The sequence below is a fragment of the Pinus tabuliformis genome, chromosome Q (assembly GCF_031772625.1).
Source record: "Pinus tabuliformis cultivar Carrire ecotype Pingquan chromosome Q, CPIR1, whole genome shotgun sequence".
NCBI classification, from domain to species: domain Eukaryota; kingdom Viridiplantae; phylum Streptophyta; class Pinopsida; order Pinales; family Pinaceae; genus Pinus; species Pinus tabuliformis.
In genome coordinates, this window is record NC_142296.1 from 532,248,166 (window position 1) to 532,267,759 (window position 19,594).

Sequence of the window (19,594 nt, forward strand, 5' to 3'; positions counted from 1 at the left end):
GACCTTTCTCAGATGGTCCAGGCTACTCCGTTGATTGAGTTGGGACTGAATCAAGTTCATAGTTTTAAAAACCGTTTTTAAAAACCAGTTACCGATCTAACCAGCCGGTTAGCAAGCCCGCCGGTCTAACCGACCAAAAAATCCGCTTTGAATGCCCATTTCTCCATTTTTTTGCCCTAACCAGTGAAAACCGACCGGTTTAGGACGGAACCGGCCGGTTTGTATCAAACCGGCCGGTTTTGTCCTAAACCGGCCGGTTTTGTCCTAAACCGGCCGGTTTTAGGCACGCCCACCGTAAAGTTTAAAAAGCATATTTTTTACTGTGTTTCAGGGGTTTTGGGGGGAAACTAAGGGTGTTTCAACCCTAACAATGTTGGCAATTAATGGTAATGTTAAATTTTTGAAGTAAAAGTGACATTTCCTTTATTTTTCATTTTCATCCTTTTACTTAAATTTTTAACATTACCATGAAATGACTCAGGATGTTTAAGAGTGGTTTCGACCTCATTAGATTTCATATGGAGAAACTAGAATTTTAGATTTCACTCAAAATTCAGCAGACTTAATGGTTTTCAGGATTTCATGGTTTGGGGGTAAACAATAAGTGCAATCGGAGCTCCAAATGATGAGCAAAACTCCTGATCTAGATCCCATTGTGTTGGACGATATTGATCCAACATCAGAATGGATGGAGGACACTGAAGAACCTGTGTTTGAGGCTGATTTTGATATCGACATGGCTTTAGCGGGGGATGACGCAGATTATGTGGTGGCATCAGAACTAGGATCAGTAGCGGCATCAAGGAAAGGCAAAGAACCAATGGAAGGCACTAGTGTTAAATTGGCAACTAGGGCCAAACTCCATGTGGATCAGTTTATTTATGGCAGCTGATATTTTTATTGGATCCCTCTCATCGAGAGGTCTAGGATTGATCCAAAGATCATCCGATTCCGATAAGTATTTATGGAGATATGAATTTATTTTGTTTATGTAATTATTATCAAGCCGACCAGCTCTTATGTAGGCTCTAGAAGCCCAACCGACGTGTCTATTCATCACCCTCATTTTAGTATAAATATAAGAGGATTTGATGTCATTTAGACACACTCTTTAAGTGATCTCCTCTCCACGTCTTGGGTTTTTGGAGAAGGAGAAACGTTAAAGAGTACGTTGGGCCAAGTATGATGCCCTAGCTTATATGCAGATGATGCCCTAGCCTACATGCTGTTCAAGAAGCCCTAACACTTCTGAACGCAGTCCTATAATGGAGTCTCCTAACCGCAGTAAGGGAAGACATTCTTACGCTGTTCATGGAAACCTATACACAGTTCATGATGAGGATTTTATGCAGATCATGAAGACTTCTTATATGCAAATCATGGAGACCTTATACGCTGTACATACACACTGTTCATAGTGAATGATATACGATGTGGATACGCTATGGTGTTATACGCTGGTTTCACGCAGTCATAACAAATATGTTTATGCAGTCATGGGAGATATTCACATAGTCATTGTTCACGCCGTCATCGGAGATATTCACGTAGTCAATATTCACGTTGTACATGTTGACACTATTACACAGATCAATGAGTCTCATATGCGTTGTACATGATAACACTAATATTCAGATAAATGAGAATGCAGTCAAAAGAAAGACCTGTTCACAGGAAACCTGTTCACGCTGACAGAGAAGTTTCATCTCTGAAATTTCATGTGAATATGAATGCCAAGACCCACAAACAAGAAGGGATAGAACCCAGAAGCAGATCCGCATTAGGGCAAGTGCTTAAGAGTATATCTCCACCTCGGATGTGTATAAGGACAGACGGATTAAAGACACCTCCAACGCAGACAATCACTGAGATCTTCGCATGAGTAAACAGAGGCACATTCTCGGCAGATCTTAGTATAGAAGATCATGATGATATCCCAGTCAGATCTATAAGGATATTAATGTACATATGATTACTTATACTTGGTGACCAATGTATATATTGATGGTAAGGAATGATCTCTGTGATATGTTATTAATTACAGTCTTATGATAGTTATAGGATCATGACTTGATCTCGATATAACTCTCATAACTCAGTGAATGGTGGTATAGAAGATGATCTTGCAAACTTGATCTTGGTGACACTAATATGAAGGTACAAAGATCATCTCAGCCTCTCGGAACAGTCATGGTGTATAATCCTCTCATTAAGTGATGAATGATGATGAATGAAACAACATGATGATGGAAGATGTAGCACAGTGGGCAGGATAAATAATGAGCAGCATGATGATGAGAGCAGATGAGAGCAGCTCTGTCATCAGGTTCAAAACTGTGTTAATACAGCATGGTGTCACATGGCTAGGTGCAACAAATGGACGAGATGTTGCACTAAGATAGGTGAAGGAGTCACTTAAGAGAATCAGTTGAAGCAATATGTCTTCAACTGATCTCATGCGATATCAAAAGTCAACGTATTGACTTCTATTGTAAATGTATTATCTCTCACTTTCTCTGCTGAACTTTGAAGATAAAAGAAGATTTGATCAAAGGGTTTCCCCACACATTGTGGGGTTTGTCCCTGGCTCGCGCCATATCTTGTGTCCTCTTGCCTTGGCTTGTCTTCTGCGATTTATATTTATGTTCTATCTGCAGTTTATCTTAATGCTGATGTGATTGCTAACTGTGAAAATTTAAATAAATTGCTCTAGCATAGAACATACCTAAACTTAACAACTAGTCATGCAAGTCGACAAACTCGTGCTTCCATTAGGTCCACTTCTATTGTCATTGGTGGCATTGATACTGAGGTTGCAAATCAGGCTGAGGCATCCTCAGACTCTGAACCAGATGATGTCTATGTAGCTCCTGATGATGATCCTGTGTCTAGTAGTGGTGATGAACTTGATGATTGATCATGTGTACACTGTAGACTTGTAGTAGGCCAATGGCCTCATAGCTTGCAACATTGTTTTTGGAATTTATAGGCCATTTAGAGCCTCATTTCTTATGTATTTTGCTATTTTGTCGATGATATGTATTGCACTCGGTGCCATTTTGATATATTCACCTTTACATGGTATATAAATGAGCAAAATTTGTATATTTTGTCTCTATTGGCTTGGAATCATGATTTTACATCTTAAAAATAGTTTTGTTTCATTAAAAATTAATTATTTAATGTATTTTTTTAAAACCGGTTCGTTTAGACCAAACCAGTCCCAGTTAGACCGGTTCCGGTCGGTAAACCAATTCATTAGGTGGACCGGTCCGGTCACCGGTTCCAGTTTTAAAAACTATGATCAAGATTGAGTCTCCCAATTCTATCAATCACATCACTTAAAGCATCATCCGTTGTTGGAGTTTCATGCGGAGGAGAGTGTTCTTCAGAAGAAGATTCCACATGTTGATCTGGTATAGGAATCCCCCCTTCAAGATGTCAAATCTAATTATCAAATTCTTGAAATGATTTTGCATTTGTGAATCTATCCAAGCGATCAAGTTGCCGCTCAACAACATTGTCAGTTTTGGATGATTCAAGAAAAATTACATCTCTAGATACAACAAACTTTTTATTTACTTCATCATAAAGACAATATGCTTTGGAGGTGTTTGAATACCCCAGGAAGATACACTTACGACTTCTAGCACCAAGTTTGTTTCTATGTACCTTTGGTATCAAGGCATAACAGGTGGAACCAAAGACCCTGAGATGCTTTACCGAAGGAACATATCCATACCACATTTCATATGGAGTCTTGTTTCTAATAGCATTAGATGGACATCTATTCTTTATATATGCAGCACATAGAACGGCATCAGCCCAGAACATTATCTTTACATTTTTGAAAAAGAGCATGGATCGTACCATATTTAAGATTGTCCTATTCATTCTTTCAGCTACACCATTCTGTTGGGGATTATAAGGCACAGTTGTTTGATGTTTGATCCCATGTTGGCGAAGATAGTTTTCAAATTCATTTGATGTGTATTCTTTTCCATTATCAGTGCGAATAGACCCAATATGAGATTGTGCATCATTTTCAATCCATTTATGAAAATTCTTGAGTGTTTGAAAAGCATCAGATTTGTTCTCCAATAAATAAACCCAACACATTCTGGTGTAGTCATCAATAAATGTCATCATATATTTATTTCCATTTGCAGACGGAACAGGCATTGGACCACATAAATCTGAATGAATAAGTTCAAGTTTTCTATGTGCTCTTGAATGTGAATCATGAAAAGATTGTTTGCTATGCTTTCCTAGAATGCAAGCATCACATTGCTTAAGTTTCCTAGGAATTGTAGGCAAACCAGCAATACCATTTTTCTTCAACAAGCGGACGTTGTCATAGTTCAAATGTCTAAGTCTAGCATGCCATAATAAACTGGATGGAAGTGTACCTTCTTCATGATGAGAATTGTGTGAGAAATGTTGTGCACGAGCAGAGGTTCCTTGCAGCTTGAGAAGCCTTTCTTCTTCTATTCCCCTCATGACAAGTGAGTGGTCAGATGCTCTTCTTACCTCAAGCTTGCCATCAAACATATGAATGGAGTGACCTTGCTGGCGGATGTGGGCCAAAGACAGCGAGTTTCTCTTGAGCTGTGGGAGATATAAAACATGGTACAGAAGAAAGTCTGGAAGACCAGGCAATTTAAGCCTCATTGTGCCAAGCCCTGATGGCTTGATTTTTGATTGGCCTGCAAAGTATACTGCTCCATCAACATTGTCAGTAAATTCTTCAAAAAAATCTTTTCTGAGTCATGTGGCAAGTTGCTCCTGAGTCAAGCAACCAATCATTTTTCCAAGAAGCAAGTGAAGCATTAAATAAATCTTCATTTACTCCAATATTACATTGTGCCACAACATAGTGAGCGGATTCAGGTGCTTTACCTTTGTCTGTATCATCAGTTTTACCTTTCTGTTGGTTTCTTTGCTGCTCAATTTTGTCCCATGGTAACTTTGTCCCATGGTAACTTGCATGTAGAGGCATCATGTGATCCATTTCTTTTGCAGCGTATGCAGTGCAAATCTGCCTTTTCTCCCTAAGAGTGTCTGCCCCCCCTGCCTCTGAAATATTTTCCTCTTCCTCTTCGACCACCTCTTGCTCTTGAAGAATCTTGAGTAGGATGCTTTTCTTTATGAGCAAGGCACACAGCCTCTTCAGAAGATTCAGGGGCTGTCTTCTTTTCAAAAGCTTTCTCTCTTTCAGCAAACTTTTTCACAAGAGAGTCAAAGGTGATATCTTTGAGATTACCATTTGCTTGCAATGACTCAAGATAATTGGAGTAAGCAGGATAAAGTGCCTTGAGAAAAGCGATAAGAGGAATATCCAATTCAACTTTAGTGGATTTGATATCATGCATTATAGACTTTACTTCAGATGCAAGAGCAAGACGATCATTATTTTGCAATTCAAGAGTGGAGTTTAATCATGAGTTGAACAACTTCAAGTGCAGAATGTGAGTCATAGAGTTCTTTCAGCTTTTGTAAGGCTTCAAAAGCAGTTGAAAATGTCTAAATATGGCGACTCACCTCTTCATTTACAGATGTTGCGATTAATGCATAAGCTTTGTTGTTCTTGTTTTCCCAAATGACGAGCTCTTTGTCTGATGTAGGTTGCTCTGGTTCATTGTCTCCGTCTCCGACACACACTCCTTTCCACAACTCATTGAAAATGAGGGTGTGTTTTATCATCCAGAACCACTCAGGATGGTTCTCCTTGCCAGTGAGAACTATTCCCACAATAGATATGATTGAATGCATACTGTAAAAAAATACTTCTGCTGGCAAAAAAATCTGTGTACTATAAAAATACTTCTGCTGATAGAAAAATACTTTTGCCAATATACAGTAAAATTGTACTTCTGGTGGTAATTTTTTTTTTTAAATTACAATTCAAAGAGGCATTGGTATGACAGTACTATATTGAAATATAGTACTATAATGAAAAACTTAGAGTATTCAAACTATATTGAAACATAGTACTATTGTGCACATGGTCTCACGCATAGCCATTTAACATATTTTACATGGCTTACCAATGTCCCAAGACAACGTTCAACGTATGGCATACCAAAACAGCTTTAATACAATGCCAAACAACATGAAGATGCTAGCCAATACCACAAACTTCAGGCCAACGTTAACATAATACCACAAACTTCAGGCCAGCGTTAAAATAATACCACAAACTTCAGGAAAATGCATAACATAATGAAACTGTTTAAGCTCCATCCGCTGGTAATTGTAAACATTTCGGACCATCACACGAGGCTCAAGGCACAGAGTGTTGCACAGGGCGGAAACGTCCCTAGGGTTTTCGGATGCGTTATTGGCATCCAGCGCAGTCGTGTTGTGGAAATCTTTAACAGTTTCGAGTTGATGTACGATGCCTCTACGCACACTCTAGACCGTGCCTTCCTCGATAAGAAACACGAGCAGTAGCAGGTCTCACCGTGCAAACTGGAGAAGCAGCGTATGCAGGGAGCAGCGTTCAGACGTTTATGAGCAGTGAGAATAATGGTGAATAGCAGGTGGGGCAACAAGCTCTGAAACCTACCACAAGTTATATGAGTGTTGGCTGCGCGTTAGAGCAAGGGGCAGCGTATATATGGGAAACTGAATTTGGTCAGATGGGCAGGTGTGAATTCTGCAAAATAGGCAGAAACTGACATTAGGAGTTACACAAAACCTAATTTGGGAGCTGGCTCTGATACCAATGTCAAACCAAGCAGTAACTCCTCAACCAAAATTGATTCGTATGTTTATTCATTCAGGTTGGTCTTCATTATATACATGAGGGAGAGACTGTTCACTTCATCTCCCGATGACTGTTCACATTACTTATTTATTTATTTACATTATGTTCACCCAATCCTGATGATTAGGTGTCAACATCTAACTATATGAAGTAAAAACTATTACAAAATTTTACAGAGGGTAAAGACACCTCAAAGAACATGAAATAACAAAAACATAACTGGATTTGGAAGGGGATGATCATTGTTGGCTTGCTTTGTTGGTCCGCTGCCGAATTCCTCTGTAAATGCCCTAATGATGCTTAATTCGTTTTAGCCATAATGAAATACGTTTAGTTTGGGTAATCTTGGGCTTACATGGGCATTCTAATTGGCCAAAATGCAAAGAAACATACCGGATTGTCTTCCTCTTCAGCATAGGCTCTAACCCTGATTTTCCACTTTACACAGCAAAATTAACGCGAACTTTTAATTAATACGGAACTCAAAAGAGTTAATCCTGCTTTATAAACCTGTCAAATCTGCCCATTCAGCGCTCTGTTGACTTCCATCGCAAATCGCAATCGGCCCGATAATCACTGTAAAACTTAGCTTACGCATCCTTAGGCCGCATAACTCTGGAAGTGTTGAACTTATGTGTAAATCCTTTATATCTGCGCTTTTCTATTGTAAACCTTTTATAATGAAAATATATTATAAAACATGCTTTTTTTGCTTTCAATACGGGCTCCGCACAATTTTCGAGGTATACCTTTCCACCGATACATGCCACCGTAGATCTGCGCTTTTCAGATCAGATGGTCTATAAAGGTTTCGGGTGGGACATAAGCCCGGAGAAGACCTGCCCGAAATGAGCGATTTCCTCTCTCCACCTGGCTGCTACGTGTTGAATGATAAGTGGGATCGGGTGAGTTCCAATAAAAACCATTTACCATTTTTGCTCCACCTGCAAATCTGCCTTATAACTTGAAATCTGCCTTTTCATACACCTTGCGGACCTGCCGGACTTATATAACATAATATATATCAACTATCGGATCCGGCCTGTCGCAAATCGCAATTGGCATGCCATATACATATATATAAAGTGTTATGCGATGATCGCGGACCCGCCGAGCTTATAAATCATAATATGTATATGCTTCGGGTCCGGCCTTTCTATTATAACCCTTTACAATAGAAATACATATAAAACTGCGTAAACAAAATATATATGAAGGGCTTTTAATATAGCGGACCTACCGGACTTCACATTAAAACATATATATATTTCAGGTCCACTATCGTGAATCGCGATTGGCAAAAAAACCAACATATATGCATAAAAGCATTGTGGACCCGCCGGAGCTATTAAACACATTATATATACATTCGAGTCCGGCCCTTATCGCGGATCGCAATCGGCAGGATCACATATAAGCGCTCTATGTTATTTCGGACCCGCTGGAACTTTGCAACGTAATACATATATGTTTCGGGTCCAGCCCGCGATCGCAAATCGCAATCAGCGCTATCAGCGGAACCAGTCATATATATCATTGCGGACCCGCCGAACTCTATAAAACACAACTTATAGTATTTCAGGTCCGGCTTTAACCCTTTTAACACTTGTTTCTTTTGCAACTACGATATATTACTTTGTTTCTTTTGTGCTTTGATTCCGATATACAATTTGTTACATCTCCCTCTTGCCTTATCTTTTTTCAAAATATTTTTCAAGTGAATTTTGAATGAAACAAAAAGATACATGTTACAACAAGGTGTATATTGAACAGCCTCAAGGCTTTGAGGTGCATGGGAGGGAGTCCCATGTATGCACATTGAAGGACTTATATGGACTTAAGTAGGCACATTGCGCATGGTACTCCAATATTGATGGGTACCTACTTGGATTTGGCTTCACCAAGAGTGAGGCGGACTCAGATTTTGTGCTATGTACTTGTTGATGGTAAATTGCTTGTCTTGGTATTGTATGTTATCGATCTCTTTGTGAAAATATTGGAGAAGCTCATAGGGATGTGAAAGAAGGACCTTGCTTCAAAGCTCGAGATGAAGGAAATTAGGCCCATGCATTACTTCTTGGGATTAGAGGTGTGGCAGCAGCCAGGAGAGAATTTCACTAGGCAGGGCAAGTATGCAATTGAGATTTTGAGGATATTCAAGATGCATGAATGCAGGCCAATCTCTACACCTATGGTCACCAAACTGTGGAAGCGAAATGATATTGAGGTTGAATTGGTGGATCCCATCTTGTACAGATAGTTGATCAAGTCCTTGATGTATCTAGATTCTAGTCAACACTAGGCCAAATATTTGTTTTGCTACGAACACACTCAGCTAGTTCATGGTGGAGCCGAGGAGGGTTCATTGGGTGGCAATAAAGCATGTGCCTAGGTATCTTCGTGGTACAATGGAGTATGGATTAAAGTATGCTAGAGTTGGTGAAGCAAAGTTGAAGAGCTATATAGATTCAAACTGGACATGGGGTGCAATGGACAAGAAGAGTACTTCAGGTTGTTATTTCAACTTGGGATCAACTATGATCTCGTGGTGTAGAAGGACGCAGCACTCAGTGGCACTTGGCTCAATAGAGGTCGAATACATGGCAGTGAGTCTAGCGAGTTGTGAAGCCATATGGATTCACAAGATGCTCACAGGAATATTTGTCCTTGAAATAGGGCCCATTGTGATTCACTGTGATAATCAGAGTTGCATTAAGCTATCTGAGAAACCAGTGGTTCATGATAGGTCCAAGCATATAAATATCAAATACCACTTCATCAGAGACAGGGTCCAAAGAGGTGATGTGAGATTGTAGTACATCTCCACAAGGGAGCAAGTAGCAGATATTCTCACCAAGCCCCTAGTGAAGGGGAAGTTTGTGTTTTATAGAGACAAGTTAGGGGTGGTGGAGAATCCCTTCCTTGCTAGGAATGTTGATTTTGTAGCCTCGGAAGGTCTTCTACATTGGCTTGGTGTCTTAGCATGTAGAAAATATTTGATTGCTTCTTTAGGTGCTTGCTTGGTGGAGTAAGTGATTTTATGATTTCTTTCCTAAGGTTAATTTAGGAAAATTTCAATAATTAATTTAATTAATTATTGTGGACTATTAGGAAAAAGTTTTAAGGATAAATAATAAAATTATTTAAGTGACTTAGATATAATCTCAACCGTTGATCTCAAGTGAGGCTTAGGATTTAATCCTAGCCATTGATCACTTAGGAGATTAGGGTTAGGGATTTTGGCTTAATGAAATTATAAAATAAGCTTAAGGGAGAGGTGAAGATACACAGTTGTGGAGGAAGCAATTTTCTCTAGAGCGAGAGGCTTGATTAGACTAAAGAGAAGTGAGGAGAAGTGCAACAGGGAATTTCAAGAGAAATTCAGGGAGGTCGAGTTCAAGAAAGAGGGAGGCCGAATTGCTGAAGAAAGCGGAATTGTGGAGGAGGTCAAATTACCCAGAGGCCAATTTTCTCAAGTGCACGAGGGTCGTAGATGGTGAGAAGAAAGGGGGTTTATTTGCTGGTGAGACAGATCTAATTCTCCAAGGCTGAGTTTCATCAGAAGGGTTGATTTCCAGGGGCTGATTTCCTTGAGGTTGATTTTCCCAGTGGGGCCCAAGTTCCAGGTTCCCACCAGTTGTATATCTTCTATGTATCCTTTATGAATCTAACCTAGAATTTTCGTAATAAATTTAATATGAAAGAAGATCGTGTTGGGCACTAATTTTCTGTTGTATTGTGATTGATCTCTACATTTTATTTCTGTTGCATTTTATTTTCTGAGTTAATATACCAATGTGTTTATTTTATCAGCAATTTCAGAAATATTTGAGATAAATATTTTTTAGATTTTTAGTAATTTATTGAAGTAAAGTAAATCAGATCTGGTATAAAAAAAATTAACAGAAGCCCCCATATGTTTGGATCTTCCTTCAGCCTCAAGCAACAGAGGGCTCCATTTCAAGGCAAAAAGAAGAAACTTCTTTTACTATCCTGACATTTCAGGCACTATTTGGAGATGAAGAATAACCTAGGATCCCTTTCAAAGATTGTCGTTAAATGTCCTTCATGATTAGTTGTCACAACTTTGCACTTTCCCTTTTGGACAATTTACCATGGAACTTTATGTATTTCATAGCATGACAATTTGCTCTTGTAGTGTGATTGATCTCTCCGTTTTATTTCCACTGCATTTCATTTTCTGAGTTAATATACCACTGTGTCTATTTTATCAGCAATTTCAGAAATATTTGAGATATAAAACAACAACAACAAACAAACAAACAAAAACAAAAATGGAAATTTAATTAATTGTTGAAGTAAATCAGATCCAGTATAAAAGAATTTAACAAAAGCCCCCATATGTTTGGATCTTCCTTCAGCCTCAAGCACCAGAGAGCTCCACTCCAAGGGAAAAAGAATTAACTTCTTTTTATATCCTGACATTTCAAGTGCTGTTTGGAGACAAAGGACGAGCTAGGATCCATTTCAAAGAGTGTCATTACATGTCCTTCATGATTAGTTGCGGCGACTTTGAACTTTCCCTTTTGGTCAATTTGCCATAGAACTTTATTTATTTCAAGGCATGCCCATTTTTGCCATATTTTGATATAAAATAATCCTCCTGCTAGAGTTATGCTTGGTATGCTTAACTTGCAGCATGCCACCAATTTTTTTATTGTAATAGCATGTAAATCTACAAAACTGAAAAATATTCCTATAATAATATATAAAGCAAAAAAAATTGTTTTTATAGCTCGCATTCTCTGAGTAAATATTCATTTACTTTAATCAATGTATCAGTTCTAATAACCAAGGATATACCATAAATTACTACTACTTCAGGAGATAAACAATGGCATGTAATGACACTTGGAAGATAGCATAAGCATTTCAATTTAGTCAAGACAACAATCTCAGTAAATTTGATTTCATTCAAAAAATTAATGTCAAGCTTAAAAGGTGTTCAAAAACAACTTTGCTTTGCCTGATATGCCACAGCTGAACATGAATGTGCTGTGACTGAAAAGTCAAGTTTTCACTGCTTTCCATGTCTGCCACGTACATGTCGGATGTATGGACTCTGTTTACTAAAAAAACTTGATCCATGTAAAGGTATACTAGGAGACGTTTAATGTTGAGCATTGTTCAAATCATTAGCGTGTCCACATATTTGCAATCGTTCATGGTGCAGGATTTTATTCTTAGATCATATTATAATTCACACATTGGATCTCAGCAATAAAATGAAGATGAATAAAGGTAAGGATTCCAGAATTTACAAAATCAGCAACAAAGTCAAGACAGAAGCAGAGCAATATCTAAAATCTGATCACATTGACCATAAACCAATGTTCTGGAAACACAATGGAGAAGAGAAGCAGTGGTACTATATAATCCAGATCAGTCTCGAGATGAAGACATTGTACATATACTGCAATAACTCACTACGAAAATTTGGCCAATGAAGAAAAAGAGATAAAAGACATGAAAATAGTATCTTCAAGAGCCACAAATTGTCTAAATCCAATATGGAAACACATTTTATGAATTCCATAATGAAAATTTCATTCACTGATTTCTGTAAGTACACTTTTAAACACACTCAAGCTTCACTTTGTACTGAAACATTTCACAGTCCATAAGGAAAATTATGTCCAGATATTGATCTCCAGATGTCAAAATAAGACAAGAAACTATGATGTCGATAATACCTTGTAAATAAGTCCAGCACTGCTAAGCTTAGTTACAAACCCATGTCCAAATACTTCACCAAATCCTCTTTGGTGATGATCATACCGATCTTTGCTTGGATCATACACTCCACCAACATCCAAAACAGCATCCATTGTCTCCAATACCTGCCAAAGGGAAAAACAGCTGAAAACAATCAATAAGCTCATAGGTCTGTGGGAACTTCAATCTGTAGTAAACCCGTGTGAAGCCACTATAGCCATGAAAGCAAAATAAAATTTACAAGATACTAAGAATGCAATTTCCTGTATCTAGAAAAGTTAACAATGAGTCCTCTCTATCATTGATATTGAAATCTCAAAGTATGTGAAATGTGTGTGGCAACAATATTTATCTCCACATCTACTTGTGAACCAAATATTATATGTGAGAACACAACCTTTGAATTTCTTGCTTAGAATTTATACTAGAAAAGCTACTGCTGTCTATGATATCTCCTTGAATTATAATTTGACCAAATCACAGCTTGATCTTATTGCCATTTTGTCAGTGAATGACTGGGACTAATAGCAGATCTATTAATATTGGAAATTAGGTAACACCTTGCAAGTAAGTTAAACTACCGATAACTACTTGTCTCTAATATTGACTGAGATATACATGGGGAGAGAGAGAGACAGAGAGAGAGGATTATAGCACTGGGTCTAACCATACTTTCTTGTAAACAACCTCTAGGTGCTCCCAAACTATCTGATTAGTTACAAACTTGTCCACCACAAATAAAATCCATATTTTTTGCAGTATTGTGTCCCTTACAACTATGCCAATTTGTGTCTTTGTTGCTATTATTGGTTTGATACCCTTGTCAGTAAAGACAATTACCAGGCCAATTGTTGAAATTTCTAAGTATTACCCGTTAGAAATTATATATGTATTCTCTGGTTTATTTCGCCTACTTGTTTAATTACCAACAAGTTATTTAACCATATAAACACTTAAATAAACACAATACAGTTTTAACCATCTACAGATCAACAGCTGAAAGAAATAGACAAACACACAAGTGACACCGTTATTTTTGGACAATCGTCCCCGGAAAAACCCAACTTGGGAAAACCGGTGCAGCAGTTCTGAGGGTTTTTATTATTAAGCAGTTTTTCTGAGTACACTGGATGCCAAACTAGCTCACCCGACAGAGATAAAAAATCTGGGAGTAATACCTCTCTTCAGACGCAGATATTCAGAAAATTTGCCCCACAAAACCCTCTCCAGCACAATCTGAAGCTCAGCGTCAACCCTCCTGGCCTCTATGCCAACCTTCTGAAGCTCTGCGCAGCCTCTCTGACCCTCTGCGTCACTCTTGCAGCCTCTGCGTGGATGATGCAGGCCCTTCTGGCCTCTGCGTGGATGACGTAAGCCCATCTGGCCTCTGCGTAGTCCCTACTAGCCTTTGCGTGGCTCCCTCTGGCTCTGTGTCTGCCTCTCTGCTTCTGCGCTGGTCCTCCGACACTATCTTTGCCTCTTTGCCTCGTACTCACTGCCTCTCTGCTTCTGCGCTGGTCCTTCGGCACTATCTTTGCCTCATACTCACTGCCCCTCGCTGCAACTCTGATCACTGATTCGATTTCTCTTAGCAAACCCCACTCTAGAAAATTGAATCACTAATCACTCTGATGTGTTCTCCAACTGACCCTCAAGCCTCCTCTTATACTTTTCCTGTTGACATCTCAACGGCCGAGATTAAGTCCCTAATCAACGGCTAAGATTGGATCTGGCTTGATCCATGTCTTTTGGACCATTCTAACACAGATTCATATTAATACACATTAATATTTTATTTTCCCTAAGTTTAGACTTCGGGACTCCATTAAAAATATTAATTATTTTAATATCCCCTTCACCGGGTAGAATCTACCCAAACCATTTCTGGGTCTTGGAGATCTCATATGTTTTAGCCTCTCCACCAATTTTCATGGCTAGAGCGCATCCGATGCTACCCCAAATCAACACCAATTACGAGGAGAAATATAAGTGCCCTCGCTTTGCATATCTAAAATATGCTAAGAAGACTGTAATGTTCAAAACTTGGATAAGCAGTGATATGTAAAACAAAAACAAATACAACACCAGAAATTTTAAACATTCAGCAAATACTCGTAAAAACTCCAGAAGCAGGAACCAGCTGAGCCATTTTATTAATCCAATGGAGCAACTACAATAGTATGAAGAAGTGCACCTCGGCTTGCCACAATGGCAAGCGTGACAAAACCCAGGTGATAAAACAATAATCTCAAACGCTGATAATAACTGCTCCAACAATGCTCTACACTACCTAGAAAATTGTGCTGCTGGCTAGAAAGGAACTGCTAGAAACCCCACCTCCGGTGCTCAGAAAATGTTGCAAAATTAACCCCAAGCTCCTTGACCAAAATCCACCAAAACCCAAAAATGGTTTGGTTTGGTTCTGACCTCCCAAAATCGACCCCCAAGAGGCTCTACGCCCTCCAAGACAACTGAAGCATGCGGCCTACAAATATACCAACAAAATCCTCCTCCAATGCTCCAGAAAAGCAGCAATCACCTCCACTAGTGTTTCCCTTGTCTCTCCCGACAAGGATCAACCTCAATAACTGAGACTCCACCTCCCACGTGTGCACAATATTCTCCCTCTGTGTAGGCCCAGGAAGTGCAAAAACCCCAGTGAATAGAAGCTCCCTCTCTCAGCTCAAAAACTCACCCCAAAGGTAGCAAAACACCCAAGCCTCCCTTCTGGAATTTCTCCTAGCCAAAGCTCCTCTGAAAGATGTCAAAATCAGAACTTGGACTCTCCTCAGTACATCCTCCAGGAATATGCACCACCTGGAGACACTGGATACAACTACTGGAAATCACAATGAAAAGCTCCTCCGAAAGAATGTAGATGAACCTCTCTAGGGTGGCACTCGAAGTCCCCCGAAGAAAGGGTGAGCTCTTCACTTGAAGAACTCTTGCTAAACAGCAAGTGACTCAGCTAAGCAGCTCGAGCAACCAAAGAGAAATTCGATATGCCAAAGATGATCAAATGAGGAGTGTTGCCTTCCTTTTATAGATTTCGTGGAACAATTTTCCCTCCATTTTCCCTCCATGTGGGTCCCCCACTTAACCATCGATTTCCCCTCAAATGCAATTCGAACTAGGGAGTGCGTATTTTCCTAGTGTGGGTGGCCCCCACGTGTAACTTCACCAAACCAAAAGAACTTGCTACTAAAGTCTAAGCCTCCTAATAAAATCGAATGGACCCCATCTCCTCCAAAATTGGCCCCAAAATGTAGAGATTAATCATGTTCCAAATTAATTTAGGAAGGGACATTAGAAAGACATGGATATTGTTGTTTGGGTGGAATACATGAGAAATACATCTTGTATAGTCACTTTGGCCATGATGTCGTGCTATGAGGGGTGTATCTATGCCATAAAAGTCATATAGGACTTCCATATAGTCTCATCCACACCCACTCAAGGGGTTTTGAACCAAGGTCCTTGTTGCCACACAATCTAGCAGGGGTCCTAGGAGAGGTACCTGAGGGGCAACTACTGGACCAAATGACAACAATGGAACAAAGACCCATTGTCACCTTAGTCAGTGTCCCTTTCTCTTTACGGACTTTCACTGATGGGAGGAGTCCCAGTATAAGGGAAATCACTTGAATGATAGGATCAATGGTAAGGTGTGGTGTCATTTTCGAAGCCCATTCAAAGGAGAGGCTCAAATGATGGCTCAATTGCTTCAAAGAGAAGTTAATGGCTCTCCAAGAAAGACTTATAAGGACACTTAGACCTAGGCTGAAAGGTTATTCAATCACAAGGGACACTCCTAGACCAAAGGCTTCCTAAGGAGGTAAGGTCTTTCTTAGGGCTTTGTAAGATAACGGCCATATAAAGGTTCAGGACCACAATAGATACCTATAGAAAATCCAAACAAGGCCTAGGGCTAGAAGATGATCTTCAAGGAGATATCTAGGTCAAGAAAAGGATGAGAAAGGTTAATGAATGATTAACTTTCTGCAAGTTTTTAACAGTAAATGACCTTTGGAATGCCACTAGCCAAAGAAGTTAAAGGATATAATCGATTTTTGAGCTAGGGCTTGAGATTTCTCTCAAACTAGCCATGGGAATTGCCTCAAATTTAGAGGGTCATTAGTAGACACTATAGCACAGTAACTTACCAATTCGCTCTCCAAAAGGCCCCTCCTAGAGCAATTCGTACTAGGCCCCAGCTAGTCGTCCAAGGTTAGAGCAGAAAAATTGGAAAAGGTGAAGAAAGAGGTATGAGGGTTGATCACCTAGGAATGAGACCCAATGCCCTGACAATTGGGAGAAATGAAGTCTAGATTTCCTTTGATGAAAAGACTTTGCTCTATCAAGGAGTCCTATGTAGCTTTCACTAACCCTAAGGAGGCAGCAACTCGGCCACAATAGGAATTTATACTTTGATTGGCAAGAAATGACAAAGTTTCAAGGATGCAAGATAATACAAGCCTCTAGGAACATTGTTAATTTTAGGTCTGTTCTATGCTAGAGCAATTTATTTCAATTTTCACAATTAGCTTAATATTTTTTCCAGATTAGCAATCACATCAGCATTAAAGTAAATTGCAGATAGAACATAAATATAAATCGCAGAAGACAAGCCAAGACAAGAGGACACAAGATGTGGCGCTAGCCAGGGACAAACCCCAATGTGGGGAACCCTTCGTCAATTCTTCTTATATGATCTTCAATAGTTCAACAGAGAGAGATAGTACATATACATCAAAAGTCAACATTTTGACTTATCAAAATAAGAGCAAAGATCTTCTCTAAGAAGATGTCACATGAGGTCGCTGATCTGAACTTAGGTGAAGGCAGAGTGATTCAACAGATCCTCTAAGGTGACTCCATCACCATACTGCAAAGATCTTCTCTAAGAAGATGTCACATGAGGTCGTTGATCTAAACTTAGGTGAAGGCAGACTGCTTCAACAGATCCTCTAAGGTGACTCCATCACCATACTGCACCTCACTCTGTTGCACCTCATCACTGAGATGCAACCATTCATGGTTGTACCCATCATGGTGCACTATGCTGCACCACTCACAGTTGTACCCATACATGTTGTTGTACATACTGCCTCCACTATGCTGCAATCATTACAGTTGTACCTATACATGTTGTTGTACATACTGTCATCATGCTGTTGCACTAACTGTCACCTACAGCCAACCAAAACAGCTTTTTCCCTTACCTTAAAATTGCCCACACAGACCTGCGTCCTCCTTTCTTCAAACTCGGCCTAGCTGTAGCATTTAACAACCCTCCACGCAGTCACTAAGAAACCCTTGCTATGATGCTATGGCCTATGGCCTAGCACATAGCAACTCTGAAGTAAATGTCCTCAAAACAGTTACATAAACATCATTAACACAGAAACACTAAGGAGCAAACTTCAACGCTTTCCTTTACTATATAACTATGGCTTATCAAACAGTGTTGAAGGCATGTCTATATCAGTTTCCTTTATCACACAGCCACCTACAGCAAACATGCATCTTAATGTTATGATAAGACATTTCCTTGCTGCGTTATAGGGCTACCTTTGTTGCTTCATTGACAGTGGATGAATGCTCCCTTAGGACTGTGGATAAGGGTTGCTTCAGGCAGCATATTAGGGCCTTCATTAACAGCATATTAAGGCTCCTTCTAGACTACGTATAAGTATCTCTTGGACAGCGTATTAGGACCTTTCCTAACTGTGGATTAGGGCCTTGATTTAGGGCCTATATTAGCTGTGTATAGAACCTCCTCTTAGTTGCGTATTAGGGCCCAGTTGCTGCGGAATAGGATCATTGTTTAGCTATGAATAAGGGCTCAACAAACTACGGATTAGGGCACCTTAGGACAGCGTATAAGGGCCTCTTTAACAGTGAATTAGGGCCACCCTTAACTGCGGATTAGAGCTCCCTCCTTGACTGCGTAGAGCCTTCTCTTTTGATTGTGCCTTGATCTCGTATAGAACAGTAGTTAGGGCATCTCCCTTTAGGTCAGTGTTTAGACTTCTTCTCTCCTCCATGACAGTGTTAAGGTCTCTCTCAGAATGCGGATTAGGGCATGGCATATTCCCTTTGACTGCGTCTAGATGTTCCTCCTTTGACTGCGGCCAGACTGCTGCTAGGGCATCCTCCTTACTGCGGCTAGGGCATCATGAGACTTAGGCCAGCATATACTCTTAGGATCTCTCCTCCCACCAAAACCCAAAGACAAGTGGAGAGGAAGAGATCACAAGAAGAGTGTGTGCAAATGACTTGCAAGCCACCCCTTTTTATACTAAAACGTTGAGCACAAGTGGGGTTTATTTGGTTGTTGGCCGACCTTGACGAATTGTCTTATAACACAAATAAATTCATAACTCTATGAATACTTATCGAAATTGGATGATCTTTAGATCAATCCTACACCTCTCGATGAGAGGGATCCAAGAAAAATATCAGCTGCCATTAATAAGATGACCCACATGGAGTTTGGCCCTAGTTGCCAATTTTAACAAACATGCATTCACATTATCTAATGAGTAACGCATGCAATACTTCAATAATTCAATGTTTTTCATGAATTCGCATCAAATTAGGGCACAAACAAAATTATAACAAGATATTCCAAACATTAGACATGTAACAACACAAAGATATAGCATCAAATCACACTTACAAAGTAATGCGAGTATATCCATCCATATTACAATTAGAAGCCCCAAGACAAGATAGCGAAAATCCCAAACATCAAAATGCACCAATAACATCCAATTTTGTCCATCAATTACAGGTCCAAATTCTTTTACAAGAGAAAATCCCAATCCAAATGATGATGTTACAAATGAGGTTATTCTTCAATTTATATGAGCCTCCCATAAGTTCAAATAACCTCATTAGCCTAATGAAGCCCCTAAAAATGTTTTAATGTGCAAAGTAACAACCTTATTGGTGACAAGCCCACCAAATAGCTCAAAAGTATAGAATAAGCCTTCCTAATGAGGTCGAAATGATAAAATAATGGTGCAAAGGGTTGTTGGAAGGCCAAGATAAGTCCTCCATGTGCCATGATGAAGAGGAGGGCTC

General features: G+C 39.5%; 1 protein-coding gene across 1 annotated transcript in view; it reads right to left on the reverse strand.

The window, feature by feature from the left end:
- LOC149220552 (uncharacterized) overlaps positions 1-19,594 on the reverse strand; it is a 224,277-nt gene that overhangs the window by 173,348 nt on the left and 31,335 nt on the right. Inside the window, exon 2 of the mRNA XM_089384799.1 lies at positions 12,484-12,630. Within this exon, the coding sequence (XP_089240925.1) occupies positions 12,484-12,630 (147 nt within the window). The remainder of the gene's footprint in view (positions 1-12,483; positions 12,631-19,594) is intronic.